We start from the raw sequence: 23,107 nt of genomic DNA on the forward strand, positions 1-23,107 counted from the left end.
TCCCACCCCACTCCCGGCCCCGCCCCCGCCCCGCCCCTCCAAGATAGGCCACGCCCCTCATGCCGGCCCCGCGCACGCGCGCCTACCCAGCCGAGGCCTCCCCCGCCCCGCTGGTCCCGCGGTCCCGCGGCGCCAGGTCGCCCCCAGCCCCTCCCTCTTGCCACCCTCTGTGTGTGTCCCACCCTCACGGGCTTTGTGGCCTAGGTGCCGAGCCGCCTGCTTCACGGTCAGCCGCGCTGTGGAGGAAGGAGCCGCCAGTGAGGTGCTGCCGCTCGCTGCCCCGGGCAGGGGCACAGGTAGGTGGCGGCCGCGGGCCGGGCCGCTCGCCGAGCCTCGGGCAGGGCATGGGGACGGGGGCGGGCAGAGTGTGAGGGGCTGGGGGGAGGGGAAGGCCCTAGGGATGAGGTGGAGCTCTCCGAGGGAGAGGTGGGAGGATGGAGATGTAGGGGTGTCTGAGGTGGGCTTGAGGGTGGGGTCGGCGGTGTGTGGGGTTAGTCTGAGGGTGTGTGGGAGAATTGGGGTTCTGGGCGGGAGAGGGAACGGATTTAGCTTGGGTGGACTTGGGGAGAGGCTTGGGTGGGAGTGCTGGGGAAGGGGCAGAAGAAAAGGGGTTGAGGCGTGCACGGAGGGAAGGAGCTAGGATTGGAATAGGGGGAGGGGTGGGGCTTGGGGGCAGGGAAGAAAGAAGTTGAGGCTGTGGGATCGTGAAGTTGGGGATGGTGAGACGTGAAGAAATGGGGTTGTGAAGGTTGAGGACGCAAACCCGGGAAAGAGATGGAGAGACTAGGGTGCTGGAGGAACCCCGATGGCGAGAGAGAGGAGGATGGGGGCTGGAAAAGGGCGCGGGGAGGCAGATGGAGGTGGGGATTGAGTCTGGAGGTCCGGGGCCGAATTTTGAGGGGCACGAAAGAATCTGAGGTGTGAGAGGAAGATGGGTCGAAGAGCTGGGAGTGGTGAATGGGCAAGGTTAGAATTAGGAGGGTGGGGATTTTTTTTTTTTTGTATGAAAAGCTGTGGAGTGGGTAAAACTATCAGGATGTGGGAAAGATTAGCTTGCTCTTGGGGAGAGATGTGCCTGAGTGTCTGCAGCCTGGGGGAAACGCAGGTAGGGAAGTGCAAGTTACAGGAAAAAAAAGAAGTAGTTGCAAACTGAATAATGGCGGTGACACAGAACAATGAAGGTGAATGGTTAGTTGGTTAGAGATAGTTTAGAACTACTTGCTGTTCGGATTTCAAAAGTCACTGCATTTTCAGTTAAACCAAAGGTGTCTGCAGTCTTGAGATGAAGGTCATGGGTTGACAGATGTTTTCCTGGTGTGTGGATATGGCGGATTTCTGCCAGGGCAGAGAGGAGGAGGAACGCCTCATCCTTAAGACAGCCCTGGTTCTGTTTCCACCCACTCTTTCCTCAGATGACCACTGTTTTGTTTTTTAATGTATTCCCTGCCCTCTTAACCCCCAGCTTGAGCCAGTTGTGAGGACCAAGGTGAGGCTGATTTTTGAGTGTTTTAAAGACATATTTAGGGCTGGGTGTTGTATTTTTCTTCTTGAGGTACAGCATCCTGCAAGTGGAAAGATCTTGTGCTTTGGAGTCATACAGCCCTGTGATTGAATCCAGCCTGTGTCACTCAGCACTGTGAGCCTTAAGTAAGTTATGCCATTTCTCTGAACCTCTTCATCCATTAAGAGGCAATATTGACCTCATAGAATCCGTGACTGCATGACATCATTTTATGCTGTACCCAGCAGTGCTTGCCAGCTGGTAGGTACGTAGTAAATGGTAGCTTTCATTCACATCTGGTATCGTTAACATATGTCATTTCTTTGGCCTATTTATTATTCTTAAGAGATTGTTAATTGATCTACTAAGGTTAGGTGGGTGTTCATTTTGATTTTGTTGTTTTTTTTTCCTTCAAATTAACCATAAGCTCAGCTCACAGTTGAAGCACTGTTATCCCGTTGCCTTGTTTCTTCTTTCCCCCCAGTTCACCTGGCTGGGATAATTATTATGCTTTTTGCTTGGAAACTGGTTTCAGGGCTTTAAAACTATCATGTTTAGTTATCAATTATTTTAGCTTGTCTCTTATTTAAAGAAGTTGTAGAGAATTGAACTTTTGTTTGTTTGTTTGGGTTTTTTTTTTTTTGTTTTTCCAGGCAGGATTTCTCTGTTGTAGCGTTGGAGCCTGTCCTGGAGTCACTCTATAAACCAGGCTGGCTTTGAACTCACAGACATCCTCCTGCCTTTGCCTCCCAAATCCTGGGATTAAAGGCATGCACCACCACCACTCAGTGAGAACTGAAGTTTTAACGTACTAAGGTTACATTTCATTTATTTGAAGAAATGATATGTTCTGTGCTCCCTTTAGCTTCACGTATGGTGATGCACTACTGAACCAGACTGTTAGCTAGGTCACAACACTGCTTCTCTGTGGTGGCTGGAAGACCCACCACACTGCCTGTCACTCTGTTAATCTGACATATAGCTACAAGAGAGCTACACTGAACATTGTTATTCTGTTATCTGAATTTTCCAATCTGGATGAGCACCCCCTCCCTGAAGCAAGAAAAGGCTCTGTCTCTTAAGAGGTCAGTTTGTAATAGGCCACCATGAACAATACCCAGTATAGAAGCTCTACCCTTTATGGTTCTTAAAGTTGAAAGTTCGGGCATTCATTTAATCCTTAGATCATTTTATAGTACCTTACAAACTTCAGGAAGTGCCTTATTGGGAGAATACAGGATGTTAAAAAAAAGTTACCATGATTCCCTAAACTAAGGGTAGTTCTTCAAGTAGTATAATTGAAGAAAGTAAAGCCTTGGATTACTGCCTGGACAAATGGTGTAGATTTACTCTTAAGGAAATACTGAAATTTTTTTGTCATTTAAAAGGAGAGTACTATTTGATGACTAGTCTAAAGATATGATGTAGTCATATAACTGCCCCCCTTTTTTGAAACTGATCCTTGGAAGGTAAAGGTGTCAGGATTTGGGGTAGAGTAAGGGATTAGCATCCTCACTCTGGTTCCAACCTACTTGTGCCCTCTGCTGGATGGAATCAGACTTCTAATTTTCATGAATTCTTGCCATCCATTCATTCCATTTTACTCCAAAGTTTGTGAAAGGTTATTGTTAGAGATGAGGATTAAGAGCAGTACATGTATGTAGAACCTGGGTTTTTGTCTTTTTCTTCCCTCTTTCTTCTTGTCAGAATTCTGGTATGTTGGTCCACTGAGGTACATTATCTTCCATAGGATTTGCCTTTCTGCTGTTACAGTTAAATCATTAGGCTAAGCATCGTGGCTTATGCCTGTAATCCCAGCACTTGGAAAGCAGTGGTAGAAGGATTACTGTGAGTTTGAAGCCAGCGTGGACTATATAGTAAGCTTCAGGCCGCTCTAAAATGGTGGTGATGATAAAATATTTTCTTTTCTTCATTCAATCATTTGTTCATTTTCTTGTCTATGTATCAAATAATTTCTTTTTAGGGCCATACCGAGTATCTACTTTCTGATACTTAGAGTTGCCTCTGAAGATCTATTCTTAAAGATCAAAGGATGTTTTCTTTTTCTCCTGGGTAGGATTATGGTCTGTGAAGTAGAAGGAACCAAATACTTGCCCCTGCTGAAAGAAGCGCTTAAAAGAAGTGGGAGGGGGCATCTTTTCAGCAGCAGACCCTGAATGCTGGCAAGAGAAGAGTATGGAGTGTTAGAGCTGGCACTATCACAAGGCTTTTTTTCTTTTTTTAAACTGGTTTTTACTTTAGTTGTTTTGTTTTTCTCTCTTGGTAGTACCAGTAGCAATATAGCCCCATCATCTGCTCCGTTTCTACCACCTGCAGAAGGGCTGACAAGTGGGGGGAGGAGCTTGCAGCTGTTGCCTGGAAGAGGCGCTGGCTCCTAGCAACAATATCGGAGCACTAAATCTGCCCCTTTGAGGTCTCATTCAGTTCAGCACATATCTGTTGAGTGCTTACTCAGCACCACGTTAGGCCTGAGTAAGAGATATCAAGTGTCGTTCCTTCAAAGAACTCCGTTTGGGTACAGTAACAAGTGAACATAGTACACAGTGCTAAGTGTTGTGTAAAAGGAAACACTGGGAGCTCTGGGAAAACAAGACAGGCATGGACTGGTACAGGGCTTGGAGAAGTTTCCCAGGAGAATGGTGAGTGATGGTTGAGCTGAATGTTAATGATGAGCAGGAAATAGCTAGGTCAGGCAGAACAACCAAAAGCAGTAAACTAAGCCAATTCCAGTGGGTCGAGTGAGTGGCCAGTTTACCCGTGCAGTGTTGGCAGGGCCACAGAATAGGTCTTAGTGGATGAGCTGGAAAGGATGAGGCTCCAGGGCTGGGCTGGGCCCTCTTTCCTGCTGTACTTTATACACATAATTATTCTCAGGAGAAAAATGGATAGTACTGATTCCCACAAACCGGATCACTGTTTGATCTCCAGAGACTCAGCATTTTTGTCATTCACTTAAGTGTTTGCTGACACTTGTAAGTGGCTTCAGGGCTACGTTGTAGGCATTGTTACAGAAGCTGAGTTCACTCTAAAAGTCAGCCAGAGTCTTTGAGGGATAATTTCAAATCCTTTAAAAATGCTGACAGGCCTACATTGCATTAAAATTCACATTTTTTTCCTTCTTTCTTGTTGTAGAAATAATAATCTGGTCTCTTCACTTTATTTAACATAGCCATTTCTCATGTAATTTGAAATCTCATTTATCCAAGAAAACAAGTATTTATTACAGTTAATTCTTGGATGCATAATGTCACCAGCGTGACTGAAGAAACACCCAACTGCTTTTTTTTTCTTACCTTAGAGTGCTCTAACAGAACCTGAACAGATCTGACACTCTTGAGGACTATAATAACTTTATTTATTCTTTTTTTTGGGGGGGGGGGGAGTCTTTACTTTAAATTCAAATTCAACATCTTGTTGCTTGTGGTTTACTTAAGGCTTATGGAACTAAACTAGTTCCATAGCATTCCCCCCAGGGACTATAATGTGCCAGAGTCCTGTTATGGAGTCTGGACGAATTAAATGTGGTCTTTCTCTCTGTGTACAAAGCAGCAAAGACAGGCCCAGAGGCAAATCAATAGGACAGCGAGCCAAGTACAACAGAGAGATGTGTGGAAGGTGCCAAAGCAGTCCAGGGTTACTTACTTCTGTCTTTCTGTGTGTAAACATTTTTAATTCCAAGATTTCAGTGTGTTCATAATATCTGATGAAATGGAGTATTGGACATTTAGGATAATCCTATTGCTCTGCTAACATGAACTGTACTGCTATGACTTTACTTCTAAAAGAATTGTTGCTGGCATTTTTGGTAACTTCGGAGTGAATTTTAGAAATGAAATTTGAGCTTAAAGTTGTGAAGGGTGAGAAGACTAAGCTGTGAGAAAAGTGAAAGGAGGCGTGTCAGGTGGAAACAGGCGCTCATAGCGCAGAGTTCTCAGCAGCTGGTGGGTTTGCTTTCCTTGGTGGTGGTCATAAAGCTGGGGGCATAGTAAGGTGAGATTCGTGTTACAGACAACATTTTAATTGGATTTGCTTTCGTGTGCCTTGCTTTTACAGCTGAAATCAAGGCAATGGCTTACTACCTCAACTCAGAAACCCACGTGGATCCGGGGCCCATCTACGTTCGAGAAAATGGGCAGCTCCACATGGTCAATCTGGCTCTGGATGGTGTGAAGAGCAGCCTGCAGAAGCCACGGCCTTTCAGACTCTTTCCCAAAGGCTTTTCTGTGGAGCTGTGCATGAACAGGGAAGACACTGCACAGAAAGAGAAGACTGATCACTTTATCTTCACATATACCCGCGAGGGGAATCTGCGTTACTCTGCCAAATCCCTCTTCAGCCTGGTGTTGGGCTTCATCTCCGACAATGTTGATCACATTGATTCCCTTATTGGCTTTCCGGAGCAGATTGCTGAAAAGCTCTTTTCTGCTGCTGAAGCCAGACAGAAATTCACAGAGCCAGGTGCAGGGCTCAGGGCTCTGCAGAAGTTCACTGAGGCCTATGGGAGTCTGGTGCTTTGCTCGCTGTGCTTAAGAAACAGGTGGGTATTCTCATTAAGATATTTGAGTACTTCAGTGGATGTGTTTATTCTGCCAGCCCCCAGGGCTTAGTGGGCTTATGAACTCTGCCATCAGACAGTACTTTCAATTTCAAACTTAAACATTCAAAATCCAGGCCATTTTAAGGGGGGGGGGGGGGGAATCACTGTCTTCCCTCATCTCCCACAATTCTTTCAATAGATAAAAATATTTTGCAACCAACTTCTCTCTCTTTTCCTTTTTTAAAAATTTTTCCATTTGAGGTACAGTTTTGCTATATTGACCAGGCTGGTCTAGAATAGTTGGGCTTGCCTGGTAGTGGTGGTGCATACCTTTACTCCCAGCTCTCAGGAGGCTAAGGTAGATTTGAGGACAGCCTGGTCTACAGAGAGAGTTCCAGAATAGCCAGGCCCACACAGAGAAACCCCGTCTGACAAAACAAAACACAGCTGGGCTCTAACTGTCCTCCTCCTCAGCTTCTTGAGTACAAGTGTGTACCATCATGCTCCCTTGAAGTCAACTTTTGTCATAAGAGAATACAGGAAAGACAAAATATGACCTTCAAAATATCTCTTGGGTATACCCTTGGGAATGTGAAGATTGGTACTCAGAATTCTTGGTCCTGTTTCAGTCTTAAGAACACTAAATATTGAATGTTAGATTAAAAAGTAACATTAAAAAATGTGTGATTAAGCCAGGCGGTGGTGGCGCACGCCTTTAATCCCAGCACTCGGGAGGCGGGAGGCAGAGGCAGGCGGATCTCTGAGTTCGAGGCCAGCCTGGTCTACAAGAACTAGTTCCAGGACAGGCTCTAGAAACTACAGGGAAACCCTGTCTCGAAAAACAAAACAAAAAAAACAAACAAACAAAAAAAATAAACATCCAAAAGTTTGGAAATGCTCAGAAAAGTTCCCAGCACCTAAACCTGACTCCTTACAAAACAGATTTTTTTTTTACTAATTTTCCACTGCTAATGTACCTTTATGTATTTATTTGAAATATAATGTTTATTTTACTATCATTTAAGAGAACTTTAAGAACACCTACTACTTTTAAGAGTAAAAACTAGCAGACAATTTAATGACATTCAATTATAACATCTCTCATCTTATGTTTCCTCTCCAAGACCAACTACTCTTTTTTTTTTTTTTTTTTTTGATTACTACAGAGATACTCTGAACATTTGAATATTTACATCTTTTTGTGACTTTCTGGTTTGCCAAACTGGAAATGTAGATTGCTACATGCTTCAGTATTGGGGTTTTTTGTTTGTTTGTTTGTTTGTTTGTTTGTTTTTCCAGGCAGAGTTTCTCTGTGTAACAGTCCTAGCTGTCCTGGAAGTCTCTCTGTAGTCCAGGCTGGCCTCAAGCTCACCTACCTCTGCCTCCTGGAGGCTGGGATTAAAGGCATGAGCCACCACTGCCCAGCCCATCTGAACTTTTTTATGATTAAAAGGCAGTTTGCTATTAGTTCATTTGTGTGTGTGTGTGTGTGTGTGTGTGTGTGTGTGTGTTTCTGAAGCTCCAACCCGGACCATATGTGTGCTAGTTAAGTATTCTATCTGAGACACATTTCTCCAACCTGCCAATTTACCATTAAGATAAATTTAATAAATAGGACCTATAAAATGAGACCAAACAAAAAGTATACAATAAAAGAGAGAAAGCAATACCAGAAAAATACAAGATAAAACTCATAAAACATGTAGAAAAGCACAACTAGCCTTTATTTAATTGGCTCATGAGTTAATGATTTCACCCCAGGTCAGGTCACATATATTACTTTAAAAAGGCAAAGCCTAAAGAACATGCAGAGCAGAATCTTGGACTTGCATGAAGCAGGCATTTCCTGAAAGCTCTGTCTGTGCTGTGGCCTCAGTGTGGCAGGACATGGGACTGCTGCCAGTGAAAGGAAAACACTTATCTTGCTAAATGACAAAGCCAATTTATTCCACATTTTATCCCCCACCCCATTCTTTCCTTCCTTGGTAGGATCTTGTACTAGCTCAGGTTGACCTTATACAGCCAATCTCCTGCCTCAGCCTCCTAGGTGCTATAGGCATGTGCCACTTTGCCCTACCTCACTTTTATTCCAAGTTATTTATGTTTATTGTAAAAAAATTAGAAGGGTGAAAAATAAAATTATGTATAAAAACTTCATATTTTGGAAATATAAGAAATTTTACAATCCCACCACAAGAATAATGCTCAGATACATAGTTTTATTCACTTGAGAGTGTATGCTGTACAACTGTTATTTTACTTCCTACTTTCCCCAGGTTTTTTTTTTACAGCCTATTTCTAATGGTTTTGAAAATGCTATTTGTCCCTTTTATTTTGTAGTCTAATTGGTTAGATTGTGAAAATAATCACTTTAATTCACATTTGATGAGCATATAAATAATGTAACAGCTCCAGTACCAAAATAATGCATAAGTGTAACATTTCTGGAAAGTAGTTTGGCAGTATGTATTGAGAGCCCTAAAAACAGTCACATGATTTGTTCAACCCCTGGCTCACTTTACTTACTTGTTTGCTTCGCTTTTTTGAGACAAAGTTGCACTGTGAAAGTGTGCTTGCACCTCAGTGTAAATCCAGTTGCCCTCAAACTCATGGCTAATCTTTCTCCCTCTTCCCTGATTGAGAGTACAGGCATATACCACCATGCTTGACCTATAATTCTACTCATTACCTATTTCAACAGGTATTATGATTCCCTATAAAGTAGCATCCACCTTACAGAGGAAATTTGGGCTTCAAGAAGGTAGCTATTGCAAATGTTACAGTGAGAGGAGTCAACCTTCTTGTTTCTGTTCTTCTGGCTTCAAGCATAGACAGGAACTGAAACTTGACTGAAAAAAGAGCCTCTCTTGTGATCCCAGTCATGATGACACACAACTGCAATCCTAGCACTCACAAGGCTGAAGTAGAAGACCCATGGCCAGCTTGGGCTACACATTGAGGTCTTGTTTTAAAAATAACTTAATCTGGACATGGTAGCCCACACCTTTAATCCCAACACTCAGGAGGTAGAGGCTCTCTGAGTTCCAGGTCATCCTGGGCTACATAGAGTTTCAGGACAGCCCAGGCTGCATTGTAGGATCCTGTCTCAAAAAAGGAAATAATAATAATAATTCTTTAAAAATCTATTCAACCTAATGTGATAACAGTACTCTTTGTAGCACTATTTGTAGCAGTGAATTTGTTAAGCATATTATGGTACAGTCAGATAATGAAGTTAAGGTAATATTTTAAGATAATTTAAATGATGTGGTAAAATGTTCAAAATGTGATAAATGAGAAAAGTGAACCTGGGCGTAAATAACACCTATAATTCTAGCACTCAGGAGGCTGAGACGGGAAGATTGCAGTGAGTTTAAGGCAAGTTAGGGGGCCAGTATAAGGCCAAAGAGAGCTATGGAGCAAAACCCCATTTCTACGATTTAAAAAAGTATTTTTTTAGGCAAATGTTTTTTTTTGTTTGTTTGTTTGTTTAATTGTTTTGTTTTTCCGAAACAGTGTTTCTCTGTGTAGCCCTGGCTGTCTTGGAACTCACTCTGTAGACCAGGCTGGTCCTGAACTCAGAGTTGCGCTCGCCTCTGCCTCCCAAGTGCTGGGATTAAAGGTGTGTATCACCATGCCCAGCTGCAAATGGGCTTTTTAAAAAACTTCATTGTATGTGTGAGTAGGTACATGCATACCATGGCCTGTACTGTGTGCCATGACACACAGATTAGAGAACAACTTATTGAGTTAGCTATTTCTTGGACCTTAGGGATTTTACTTCAGTCCTAAGACATGAATGGCAAATGCTTTGCTGGACATGTTTTTTTTGTTGTTGTTGTTGTTTTGTTTTGTTTTGTTTTGTTTGTTTGTTTGTTTTTTGAAACAAGGTTTCTCTGCAACCTACCTGGCTGTCCTGAAACTCACCTTGTAGACCAGGCTGGCTTCGAACTGACAAGTCCTGAGATTCTAGGTGTGATCCACCACACCTGTCCAGATTCCTTTTTTAAAAAAACAAGGATTTTTGTTTTGTTTTGTTTTTTTGTTTTGTTTTGTTTTTCGAGACAGGGTTTCTCTGTAGCTTTGGAGCCTGTCCTAGAACTAGCTCTTGTAGACCAGGCTGGCTTTGAACTCACAAAGATTGTCTGCCTCTGCCTCCCGAGTGCTAGGATTAAAGGCGTGTGCCACCACTACCTGGCAACAATAATTTTTGTCATTTGGTACTAATGATTGAATTCAAGGTAATTTGGGATGACTTAATTTTTTTCCCATTTTAACCCAAAATTTTGTTTTAAAAATATTTTTGTATATTGTTGAAAGAAAAGAACCTCTAATGTCTATGTGGGAATATTGCAATCGGTTTTATTTTTCTTACTTTCTGTACTTTCTTAGTCTCTCCCCCATTTACTTTATGATCATGTATTATGTTTGTAATAAAATATAGGGAACATTTTCAACATAATCTTTTGAATTATGTTTTGTTAAAGCAGTTCCAAACTTGGCATTTTTATTTAGGTACAAGTGAGTTTTCAGTTGTGACCTAAACCCTCTCTTTTGACTGTCCAGAAGAACATTTAGAGACCAGGGCTGTGGGGATGTGTTTGCAACCCAGAGCTGCTGTGGCAGAGAATGTACCAACAGCAAAGGGGTCAGGCCAGGAGGAAGGACTTTGAGAAAATAATTGAAAATAAGAGAATCAGGCAGGTGAGACATTTGTTTGTGGTCTTATGTCAGGCCCAGAAGCTGTGTGCCAACAGGAGAAGCCAGTGTCTTCACAGCTGTGCTCCAGCTAGACAAGACTCCTCCCTCGTGCTTTAGTCCTAACGGTGGTCACAGAGAGCAAGTGTGTCTTCCTAAAAACATCTTCCAATGTTAATCAAGTAGTTATAACCACCACTATTTAAAGATAATTCTGGAAAAAGAAAGAATGGGAAGATGCAGTCTTATAGCTGAAAAAAATTGAAGCTCAGAAGGGTTAAATGATGGAGCGAGTAATTGAAGCTGTTAGAATACAAACTGGAGCTGGCAGGAAGGCTCACTGTGTAAAGAAAGGCCCTTACTCCCAATGATACAAGCCTGGCAACTAACCAACTCCTCTCATTCTCTCACCACCCCCATCTCTGTGTGTGTCTGCCTCTCACCCCACAAAACAGTAAAAAGAATTCAAACTCAGGTCTGTGTGACACTAAAATGTGTGTGTGTGTGTGTGTGTGTGTGTGTGTGTTCTGTTGTTTTTCTAATGTTTGGGCCTTCGAAGGTCATTTGGAATACTAGCTGCAAAACGAGAATCTGGAGCCTTTGTATCCTAGGTTAACATTTAGTACTGTCTGTGCCTAGAATGCCTTAGCCTTGAGTTCCATAATGTTTCTTAATCACATTACACAGCGTTACGTCCTTCACCCTTATTTCAGAATTACTGAAAATGTTTTGGTAATTGATCAAACGATGTGTGTTTTCTTTTCTCTAATTGCCAGTAATCCCCTAAATCCCCCTTAACACACTTGAGTACTGTGATTGGAAGGTAGAAAACAGCTTTATTTACAGTGCAGCCACAGTAGTCTGAGGAAGTAATACTTGCTTGTGTCCCCAGCTGAGCTGTCGCTGGCAGCTTAAACTTTTCAATTTAAAGAGGGTCCCAGTACCTCAAACTGTCTACCTAGTAGGTCCATTTGAATACCAATAATTTCAGTTGGCTATAGGAAGGAAAGAGTTTGCCCTCCTGAGTATCCATCCTGTTTTTGGCAGTTAAGATCCTGCTGAGTAAGAGAGCTGTACTCTGACTAACCCTAGCATACTTTTCTGCTGTAGAAACTTCCAGGCCTCCAAAAGGAAAGTATATGAGAAATAGATGCTCTTGGCACTGTCAAGCTACCCTAGTATCTTAGAAACCTCTTCTCTGTTTCTGTCACACCTAATCCCTTTTATTTTTTTTCCCCACTGACCTCATTAGAAATAAATGGACAACTAGAAGGCAGGGCAGAGCCCAGCCAGGCTGTGAAATACCATTTTGATCTCCTTTCCTCTCCAGAGGCCTCCCTGATGCTTCCTGATAACCACTTGGCAAGGTGCTCCACTGTCATTAAATCACTCATGCTCATAGTTTGTCTTAGTAAGCATCCAAATGAGAGTCATGCTGCCACATACTTTCGGGCTAGTTAGGGTAACAGAGCTCCAGTGGTGTGGGCAGTGCTCAGACTTAAGTGTTGGCAGGAAGATAAAATGTGATCTGCTAGATAACTTTTGAAATATTTTTGAGTATATGTAGATCAAAGCTTGGGCTCATGCCTATAATTGAGGCAGGAGACTTAAGCGTTCAAGGCGAGCCTAGATTACAGAGTGAGACCCTTCCTCAAAAAAAAAAAAAAATGAGTAATTGAAATTTTGAGTGTACTAAAGAGTTTGGAAATTTCCAGGGGAAATCCCAGCACTACCACTAAGGTCTGACTAATTACAAACTGGATGTTTTGTCTTGTGGCTTGCCTTTGTCATGCACTTCTCTTTATTAAGAATGTTTGTCCCACCATTGTGCACCAAGCTTTTTGAGGTCTGTATTAATTAGTCCAGCTCATGTGATACAGTGTCAATGATGTGAGCTAATTTCATGGTACTCTGGGATTGGCACGTTCTTTGTGCCACAAGACCACAAATCAGAAGTTCTAAAAGATAAGCTCTTGATTGTTCTCCACACCACACAGGTATTTGGTGATTGCAGAAAAACTTGAAGAAATCAAGTCTTTCCGGGAGCTGACTCGCCTGGATCTTTCCTGTTGCAAGCTTGGAGATGAACATGAACTTCTAGAACATCTCACCAATGAGGCCCTGTCTAGGTACCAGCCTGCTGTCACTTTAAATAATTGTTTTATTTTTAAAAGGATGAGCCAGTGGGATCATCTTAAGGAATGCAACTTAGTTTCCTGTGTTTATTTAATAATTGTTTTTCTAAAATCTTTTGAACCTCTGTTTACTTGATTTAGCAATATAGATTGGATAACTCTTATAATTGATTTGTTCTTTTTTTTCTGATTAACCTTTATTTCACCTGTAGTAATTGAAACCATCAGGACTGAAAAATGTTGTTCCATATTTGTCCATTCCTAGTTTATTATAGCAAGAGATAAAAAATTGGGGCTGGAAACCTGACTCATTGGGTAAAGTCACTTGTCACCAAGCCTGATGAGCTGAGTTCAATTCCCAGACCCTTATGGTTGAGAGAGAACCAATTCCCACAGCTGTCCTCTGACCCCTACACGTTCATCCCTCCCACTGTCCACACACAAAAATAAATACATGTAACAAAAATTTGGGACTGGAAAGATGGCTCAGTGGTTAAGAGCACTTGCTGCTCTTGGAGAGGACCTGGGTTCAGTTCCCAGCACCCTCATGGTGGTTCACAGTTGTCTATAATTCCAGTTCCAGGGGATTTTATGCCCTCTTCTAGCTTCCTCAGGTACCAGGTACACACATGGTGCACAGACATGCATGCAAGGAAAACATGGTACATAAAAAATTTATTTTAAGGGGGCTGGAGAGATGGCTCAGAGGTAAGAGCAGTGGCTGTTCTTCCAGAGGTCCTGAGTTCAAGTCCCAGCACCCATAATGAGACCTGGTGCCCTCTTCTGGCCTGCAGGTATACTTGCAGACAGGATTCTGCATACATAATAAATAAATAAATCTTAAAAAAATTATTTTAAGAAATTTAAAGTTCAAGAACAGCAGCAGGAAAGGATATTTAAAACAACAGCTTAGTAGGATTTGGGTGGACTTTTATAATATTTAGAGGCAGTAATATTTTGTTTTTAAGTGAAATATCTAAAAACAGTATTGAAGTAATACTTTTGTGGACTTTGTCTCTCTAGTGTAACTCAGCTCCACTTGAAGGATAACTGCTTGTCTGATGCCGGCATTCGGAAGATGACAGCGCCAGTGAGAGTGATGAAAAGAGGCCTTGAGAACCTGGCGCTGCTCGATTTATCGTGTAAGCATGGGAGTGATGTCTGGGGAGTGGCTTTAGGGTCATCTTCCCTCTCATATGAGAGGACAGAAGGCAGCTGACCTTCTAGGAGCCACAGTAGCCTAGTGACAGGACTGAGCCAGGGGCTCTTGACTCCTGGCCCGGTGCCTTGAGCGTCTTATCACCACTTTCTACAGGGAGTAAAGGCTTTGCACATTTCCCCTGCCATTCAGTGTATCGCCATATATATATATATATATATATATATATATATATATATATATATATATATATGAGCATATATAAGGATATTTGCTGTACTTTGAGTCACTGGTCCATGGCATCTGTCATTTAGGTTCTTTTCATCAGTATTTATTTAGCAAGAAGCTGAATAAATCCACTCATGTGGTAATTTTAGATCACCCAGATTCTCTGGGCGGTGGTGGCACATGCCTTTAATTCCACCACAGGTGGATCTCTGTGATTTCAAGGCCAACCTGGTCTACAGAGTGAGTTCCAGGACTGCCAGGGTGGTTACACAAGAAACCCTATATAAAAGAAAAAAGAAAAAAATAGCCAGATCCATTGACTCCAGTGGTAAAGTCAGCAGTTTGAGAGTCCAGCAACACCATCTGTGGCAAGGTGGGTTGTTCCCAGTGAATGGAAACTGAGGCAAGAGAAGATGATGGCTTTGTACCCTTGGGCAAGTTACTTGACTTCTCTGCGCCTTGGATTTGGCCTCTGCACAGTAACATTATTGAATCCCCTGGCGTACTTCCTAGGGAAGTTACCTATTTGCTAAATACTTTTTGAGCATGTGCTGTATAGCTGGTACTGTGTGTAGCATTCCTAGAGGAAATGGCTAAAGCAGCATTCTCTGATGTGAGAAAGTAATATGTAAGAAAAGCTTCTGGAAAAACACAAGGTAGTACACGGAATTAGAAGTCTTTTCAAACTAAACACATGCCTTTGCTTCAGAGGTGAGCGGTGATGCACAGAGATACCAACCATTTCATTTGTTTCACGCAGCTCCATTGGAGTTGTTTGGGATTACTGCTTGATCATACATCCTCTGCCCATCCAAGGCCTAGGCAGTTGGAGCTTAAAGGGTCTAGCGTGGCTTCTTCATGTTGTAAGAATTTGCTCTGCAGAGTTCACCCGCTGTGCTCTATAGCTTATTATTGTCAGGATATTTTTTTTCTGAGTTTACTGTGTGGGTTTTACCAACAGTTATGACAGAATGCTGCCTTATTTTTGACATCTAGGTAACCCTGAGATCACAGATGCTGGAATTGGATACCTATTTTCTTTTAGAAAACTAAACTGCTTAGATATATCTGGGACAGGACTAAAGGTAAGGCTTTTGGTTTCTTTCATTTTTACAGAATTTAGGATTTGGTACTTTGCTTCTGTTAATTGGTGTTTAGAAAGAGGTAGTATTTATGATGGCCTTCTTTTTTTTTTTTTTTTTTTTTTTTTTTTTTTTTTTTTTTTTTTTTTTTTTTTGCTTTTTTGAGATACAGTATTACTATGTAGCCTTTCCTGGACTTGAATTTCCCATGTAGCCCAGGCTGGCCTCAAATTTATGGCAATCCTTAGCTTATTAGAATACTGGAATCACAGGCCCAGGCCACCATGCCCAGCTGTTTTGGTGTTTTGGTTTCATTGGATAGCCGGGCTGGTTTGGAATTCATGATCCTCTTGCCTCAGTCTCCCTGGTGTTGGAATTACAAGTGTGTACCACCACACTTAATTTATGGTGGGCTTTGCTACTAACAGCAAGTAAGAATTGGAGAATGTATTCACGTCTTTGGTGTTTCTCCCTCCCTAGGATATCAAAGCCGTCAAGGACAAGCTCCAGACACATATAGGCCTTGTTCACTCCAAAGTGCCTTTGAAGGAATTTGATCATAGTAACTGCAAAACAGAGGGATGGGCTGACCAGGTACTCCAGACTTTTCACTACAGTGTTCATTTTTATTCTAAAAATTGAATAAACATTAATCCTTTTGATACTCTTTTGGCTTAGTTGTAGTCTTCACCTCAGTCAGCATTGGTGATAGACTGTTACAGACCCATCTACCTATGTAGTACTGGATGTCAGACCCTTTTTTTTGATTTATTTTAATGAGTTATATGTTTTTCTCTGCTCCCTCCTCTCCCCTTCAACTCTCTCCCATGGTCCCCGTGCTCCAAATTTACTCAGGAGATCTTGTCTTTTTCTACTTCCCATGTAGATTAGATCCATGTAAGTCTCTCTTAGGGTCCTCATTGTTTTCTAGGTTCTCTGGGATTGTGAATTGTAGGCTGGTTTTCTTCTTTATGTTTAAAAGCCACTTATGAGTGAGTTCTTATGATATTTGTCTTTCTGAGTCTGAGTTACCTCACTCAATATGATGTTTTCTAGACCCATCCATTTGCCTGCAAATATCAAAATGTCATTGTTTTTCTGCTGTGAAATAGTACTCCATTGTGTAAATGTACCACATTTTCCTTATTCATGGATGTCAGATCTTAATATTTCCCTGCTCTGGTTGATAGACTGGGCGTCATGCCTAGAATGCTGTCTTATTCTACAAATGATTCAGGAAATAAGTAAATTATGGCTTGCTATGCAAAAAATAAAATAAAGAAGATCTGATCTAATTGTTCTTTTAACAGTGTACTGTACTTCACAGAAAATTAACTGGTATCACACTGTAAAGAGTTCAAATCTGACTCTTCCCTTTCTTTTGGACTTATTTCTTTTTCCATAGCCTTAGAGAGGAGTCTCTTGGTCTTTCTCTCTCTTGACGTTTGCCAGTGAAAGGCCTGGACTTTGACTCTGTTGATTTCATATTGCCCTTGTCCAGATTGGTAAAATACAGCCTTGAATAGAAAGTCAGACTGTACCAGGTAGATGGCAGCGCACCTGTGTGGGCACCTTTCCCCTTCAGACACTTAACAGTTGTTTCCTGGTAGAAACATGGAAGACTTTGTCCTGAGTCTCTCCCTGGCTTTAAACTAGAAGGCATGATGGTGAACCTGTCCAGCTGCCTGAATATATCATCACCTCCTATAGATAAGAAGATAGGCCTATGTCAAGTGTTTCAGAAGCACTTGAAGCTGGCTCCAGACTGGGCACGATGCAGTAATTACTGGAGTGGAACCCAGGTTGCATCCTAGGTGCATCTAGAAGACTTGGACACATGTGGGATGCTCTTGCCAGGACCTCCTATAAGTTGGTAGCAAGTGTCATGGTGGAAAGAACATAGGTTGTGGAGTCAGAGACTGAGATTTGAGAGTTCCGCCTCATAAACCCAATAGCAAAAACAGGATTTCTCTTTGGGTTTAGTACAGATCAAATAAAAAACCTAACACTGTGACCTCAGAGTAATTGACTGGGCCGGCATAGCTTCCTGCCATCACCCAGGACCTCCAGGGCTGCAGAGACTGCCTTCCATCCTCCTTTTAACCTTCTATGGGAACTACAGCCTGACCCGTCCCTGAAGAGGACAGCTGTCTAACAGGAGCCCACTTCTTTTCCCTCTCCAAATTTCCTCTACTTTCCACCATACTCTACTTCCCTCTTTTCTAAAGGAAATAACTATGCCAGTTTATTTCAGTGGTCAGCCATGTTTATTTTTTTCTTTCAGTCCTATTCCTGAAGGCCTTCAGCTTTCTGTGTCTATTTATTATATTTCCCTTGCTTCCTCACCACCATATCCCCAGTGTGACTCTCTGGTGGGGATGCTTTCTGTATGTAAATGTCAGTTATCCTTATTCTAGTGAGTTCCTCAGCCCCAGTGTAGCTATGTCCTGTTTGTTCTTAGCTCTCGTCCCTCTTTGCTGCCTTCCCTTATGATCTAGTTTTAGCCTCCGCTTCTGTACTTAAGTGTCTCTGGAAGCTGCCAAATAGCTTTTATGTGACTTAATATAAACATGCATACCTTAGGGTTTTTCTCTCTTAGCTGATTCCTCCTTTCTTTTCTCATTTACACCTCTACTCCCCTGGTGATCTTAGGTTTCTCAGTGTCCTGAAAGAATGTCTCACATCTATCAGAAACTGTATGTATTCCCAAATAGTATCTACAAGTTTCTTCCTGGTACCTCAAAGTTTGTTGATCCAAACTTGCTTTCTTTTTCTCTATTCACAGTTAGCCCTTCTGTTTCTGTTAGTGGAAGGATTGTGTCTTTATTTCCTGCTAAATCACAAAATTGATTTAGTCCATCTTGGCTTTCCCTTGGAATAGTACCCATTTTCTATAACCAGGAAATATTGAAGGGTCCATAACCAATATATTCCAAGTGCTTTCTGCATGATAGACAGTGATAGACCCTTCATGCAATTCTTTAACATCCCTGTTACTTATTCCATTACTAAGCTCTATGTAACATGTCAAGATTCAGAAATTAAATTCAAAGCTAAGGGCCCTCTGCTTAGTAAATGTGCTATTATAACTTGTGGTTTTATTTGTATCGTGAGTCTCACTGTGTATCCTAGGATGAGCTCAAATTCATAGTTCTGGAACTACAGTTGTACTCCACCATGCTAGGTCTGTATTCTTAATGCTTGGACTGCTCTATATCTACAAGTGTTTTTCCTCATTTGTGCTCATCATTGTTGCATTGCATTACTAAGAAATATTAGATGCAAAGTCCTTGTTACTCAAGATATGTTCAAACGATCATTTAGTTTTCATTTTGTCATGTATGTTTTATATTCAGTCAAATTTCTAAAGAATTAGCAATAGCTAATAAGTAAAATTACATTTGTAACAGTTAAAATGAGGGGTTGGAAAGATGATTCAGAGGTTAAGAGCACTGACTGCTCTTCCAGATATCCTAAGTTCAATTCCCAACAACCACATGGTGACTCACAACCATCTGTAATGAGATCTGGTGCCCTCTTTTGGCCTGCAGCATACATACAGACAAAACATGTATAGATAGTTAATAAATAAATCTTTAAAAAATAGAAATTGAAGTGCTATGAGAATACAGAAATGTGGGCATTCTGTACACATAGACGAGATGAGCTATTACAGATTCATTTCAAGGCATAAGAAGGGTCTGGGGGTATGTGAAAAGTAATATAACCAAGATTTTAGACTTTAGTGTTCAGTTTAAAGATGGGCAATTCGTGCAACTGATTGCAAGTTTAGAACAAGAGTGGAACTGGGCAGGAGTGGGCTCAGCAGACTCACCTGCATCACACGATACATAGATCATCGTATTTGCGTGTCCAGTCTGACTTGATTCTTAGAAACAAAATTTATCAATGGGTTTGTGTTTCAAGAAAGGGAGTAAAGACTAGCTCAAAAGTATAGTGCTTGCCTCCCTGATTTAAAAAAAAAAAAAAAAAAAAGGAGAAAAAAAGGAAGAGACCAAGGGGAATGGAGAAAGTTTGAGGTTAAAACAGCGAGTTTTTGTTTGGGTTCAAATCTACCAAATTTCTTTTAGATCGTTCTGCAGTGGGAGCGAGTAAGCGTGGAAGCTGTGCGGCAGCGGAAAGATGCGGAGCCTCGGAAGTCAGCCCAGTGCTTCTGTGAGGAAGTCTTTGTTTTGGAGTTTTTGCTCTTGGGTTTTACACTCAGCCTGTCCAGGCAGTGGTGGCATATGCCTTTAATCCCAGCACTTGGGAGGCAGAGGCAGGAGAATCTCTGTGAGTTCAAGGCCATCCTGGTCTACAGAGCCAGTTCCAGGACAGGCTCCGAAGCTACACAGAAAAACCCTGTCTCGAAAAAACAAACAAACAAAAAACAACAGAAAGAAAACAGCCTGTCTTCTTTCTGAAGGAAAATTAATTGTAATAGTATTGTTTTATTTATAACCATTAAGACAAATCATTCCCTCAACGTCGCCTACAGTGTAAACACCACCATCAGAAAAGTTGCTTTTTCTTAGCTTTATCTGTCTCGTCCCAAAGAAGACTTGTAGTGGCACAAAAGAAACAGCACAGATTGTCACCACCAGGTAGAAGCAGGACTAGGGTTGTAGTTCAGTGGACAAGGGTCACCTAGCATGGGCAAGGCCCTGGATTCAATCTCACCTAGAGAAAAAAGAAATGAAACCCAAGTGCCCTTCAACAGACAGATGTGTGAACTGAATGCAGTTATTTATGTACAAGGTGTTGTGATTCAGTCTTTAAAAGTAAGGACGTTTTGGGCTAGAGAAATAGCCCAGTGGTTAAGAGTGCGCACTGCTCTTACAGAGCACCTGAATTCAGTTCTCAGCAGCCACGCCAGGTGGCTCATGACTGCCTGAAACTCCTCCACCTCTGGGGGACTCAACATACATGGTCTCCCAGGTGCCTACATTCATGTGTGCATACTTACATACATACATACAGTTAAAAATGATACAAGTTTTTTATTTTTTAAAGGTAAGGACATTTTGTCAAATGAGCCTTGAAGACATGTTACATGAGATAAGGCAGTCATGATAGGACAAATACTGTGTTATGATTGTTCCTTTGTGAGCTTCCCAGAGCATCAGGGTCATTGAAAAATAGTGGTTGGATGGAGGAAGTAGGGAATTACTGTTTAATCGCTACAGACTTTTAGTCTACAAGATAAAGAGTTCTGTGGACTGCTAAGATGGCTCATTGGGTAAACGTGCTTGCCATGCAAACCTAGCAGCCTGAGGGTGCTCCCAGATCTCATGGTGGAAGGGAGCACTAACTCCGAAAGTTGTCCTCTCACCTCTGTACATGCGCTGTGGCACATGTGTGTGCACACTCACACACCCACAAACACAGAGTAATGGAGGGAATAAAGTGTCTGGAAGGCAGGGGCTGCGGCTGGTGGTAGAATGCTTGCCTGGCATGCTTAAGGCCCTGGTCCATCTAGCTCTGAAAAAAGAAAAGTTCTGAAGATAGGTTAAAACGGTGAATTCTGTTGTGTTTATTTTGTCATTTTAAACAAGAATTATTTGATAAACTGAAGGAAACAATAGAGATGACAAAATAAGAATCCTAGGACAGCCAGGCATTGTGACACACACCTTCAATCCCAGCACTCAAGAGGCAGAGGCAGGTGGATCTCTGTGAGTTCGAGGCCAGTCTGGTCTACAGAGTGAGTTCCAGGACAGCCAGGACTACACAGAGAAACTGTCTTGGGGTGGGGGTAGGGGGACTCCTAGGACATACCAGACACTCCACAGGCAGATCATGTGCCTCGGAGGGCACATCCAGGTCCAGGTTTTGAAAGAAAAAAAAAAAGCCAACAGTTTGTGAGGTTTGAGGATGTTCCTGACCCTGACACTTTATATACATTATTTATTTCTGTGTCATTCTGTGTAGGTAGCTGAGAAGATTTTGATTCTTGGGGTATTAGTTAGACTCACTTAAACCCAGTAAGCATCTACTAAGTACTCTCTGCCTTGGTAGGGTATCCACCACCCCTGCTGCCCAGCACTCAGCCCAGACCACCCTAGGGCCTCATCTTAGTCCTAGGCAGTCTCTCAGACTTTGGCAGACCCTGACCCACCAGTACAGAAAACTCCTCACTAGCCCCTTAATACTTTTACAGATCAGAAACGAGCTCTCGCCGAAGCCTCAAGGAAATGTCCCCTGGCAGACACCCACATGAACTCTTCTGGGAAACTCCAGTTCTATAGGGAGAAGGCTCCGGACTGCCATGGGCCACTGTTGAGCCAAGAATCAAAGAAGAGCAAGAAGAGAGCTTTCGAGGAGTCAGAGGAGGAGCAGAGCACACCACAGTCGGCCAAGCAGAAGTGTATGTGTCTGACCGTGGAAGACTGGGACTTGCTGAATTCCTACTGACAACACATACCGTCAACCTTTCCCCTCATCTCAGCACATGAGGAGGAGAGACTGCTGGTGATTTTCCTTTGGTTTGGATTTACTTATGGCATTAGCATAGCAAACAGATATTTCTACTTTTGTGGTGGGGGAGGGGGATGCTATGAACGTATGTAATAATTTCTAATGTATATTTTCAATACATAGTAATTTTTTCAAATAAACTCTTTTGCTCTCGTTGAGTTCTGCTTGTGGGTTGCAGATTGGAACCACAGGAAGTAGCACCATGAGAGCTAACAAGTTTGGCTTCATTTGCTCCTGCTGCAGTTTGGCACACTGACAGAACATAGTTGAGAATGAAGCTGCCACTGATTGATGCTGCCCTGGGCATGCGCTAGCCTCATAGCAAGCAGAAATGAAACTAGCTGAAATGTAGAGCCAAGAACATTCAACCTCGAGTTAAGTGTCATGTTTAATGTCACAGAGCTTACAAGTGGAAGTTAGGGTTTACACTCCTTTCTAGTTGGCTGCAAAGTCCATTCTGTTACATTTACTCTCAACAGTATTTAACATTTATAGAAGTCCTAGCCATTAAGGGTATTCATCAAGATCCCAGTGACTCACAGTAGCAGCCTTGGAAGTAACAAGACAGAAATTTTTCCATCTTAAGACCTACTGGAAAAGACCCAATGATAAATATTGTAGGTTTTTCAGGCCATAAGAATTTTGTTATAAATATCAGCTATACACAGTAAATAAATATAACTGCCTGCCAATACATTTTTGTTAACAAAGACAGGTGACTGGCAGATTAGCCAGAGTGTGGGTGTGTGCCACCACACTTGACACCTGAGGGCACTTGTTAAGAAGCAGGTACCCTTGTAAGGAGTGTGCATTTGAGGCAGCTTAGTAAGCAACAGTTTGCTGGGGGTAGTGACACACTCCTTTAATCCCAGCACGCAGGAAGCCAAGGCAGGTGGATCTCTGAGTTCCAGGTCAGCCTGGTCTGCATAGCGAGTTCCAGTACCACCAAAGCTACACAGAAAAATCCCTGAGGGTGGGGGGGGGGGAGAAGGGTCAGGTTGAGCAGGTCTGAAGTAGGCTTATGATTCATAATTTCTAGTTGAGTACGACACATACCTATCACCAAAATTTGGAGGTGGAGGCAGGAAGGTCAGGCATTCAAGGCTAGGCTGGGTGACATTACAGGAAAGATTGGGCATTTCTAGCAAGCACCCAGATGATGCCAGCACTGCTTGTTTGCAGACCAGACTGAGTATCGAGAGGCTCTAACCCTAGCTGTATGCACACTGGGCGTTAGGTAGCAAAGGTTTCATCTCAGAAGGCTTCCAT

General features: G+C 42.3%; 2 protein-coding genes across 5 annotated transcripts in view; one reads left to right on the forward strand and one right to left on the reverse strand.

The window, feature by feature from the left end:
- Hspb11 (heat shock protein family B (small) member 11) overlaps window positions 1-320 on the reverse strand; it is a 28,346-nt gene extending 28,026 nt beyond the window's left edge. The window contains exon 1 of one of the 2 annotated variants that reach the window (XM_038332855.1): window positions 189-320. The gene's annotated coding sequence lies outside the window, so the exon portion shown is untranslated. Of the gene's footprint in view, window positions 1-182 lie in introns of both variants that reach the window. The other variant, XM_038332854.1, reaches the window with a different exon arrangement.
- Lrrc42 (leucine rich repeat containing 42) lies at window positions 62-21,996 on the forward strand. Of its 3 annotated transcripts, none has more exons than XM_038332849.1 (9): window positions 62-296; window positions 1,553-1,647; window positions 5,576-6,059; window positions 12,755-12,886; window positions 13,916-14,034; window positions 15,276-15,364; window positions 15,842-15,955; window positions 19,453-19,537; window positions 21,522-21,996. In XM_038332849.1, exons 3-9 carry the CDS (start codon window positions 5,590-5,592, stop codon window positions 21,773-21,775), a joined length of 1,263 nt encoding a protein of 420 aa, XP_038188777.1. In that variant the 5' UTR covers window positions 62-296; window positions 1,553-1,647; window positions 5,576-5,589; the 3' UTR covers window positions 21,776-21,996. The 3 variants fall into 3 exon arrangements, with proteins under 3 accessions (XP_038188777.1, XP_038188778.1, XP_038188779.1); XM_038332850.1 differs by having other exon boundaries at window positions 1,559-1,647; XM_038332851.1 differs by lacking the exon at window positions 1,553-1,647.
- The last annotated feature ends 1,111 nt before the right edge of the window (window positions 21,997-23,107 follow it).

Source organism: Arvicola amphibius, chromosome 6 (assembly GCF_903992535.2).
Source record: "Arvicola amphibius chromosome 6, mArvAmp1.2, whole genome shotgun sequence".
NCBI lineage: Eukaryota > Metazoa > Chordata > Mammalia > Rodentia > Cricetidae > Arvicola > Arvicola amphibius.

Excerpts from the sequence above, each read along its gene's own strand:
- Lrrc42 (XM_038332849.1), top strand. The coding sequence starts at position 5,590 with ATGGCTTACTACCTCAACTCAGAAACCCACGTGGATCCGGGGCCCATC. Across the intron at positions 6,060-12,754 it reads TCGCTGTGCTTAAGAAACAG|GTATTTGGTGATTGCAGAAA; the intron begins GTGGGTATTCTC and ends CACACCACACAG. Across the intron at positions 15,365-15,841 it reads TATCTGGGACAGGACTAAAG|GATATCAAAGCCGTCAAGGA; the intron begins GTAAGGCTTTTG and ends CTCCCTCCCTAG.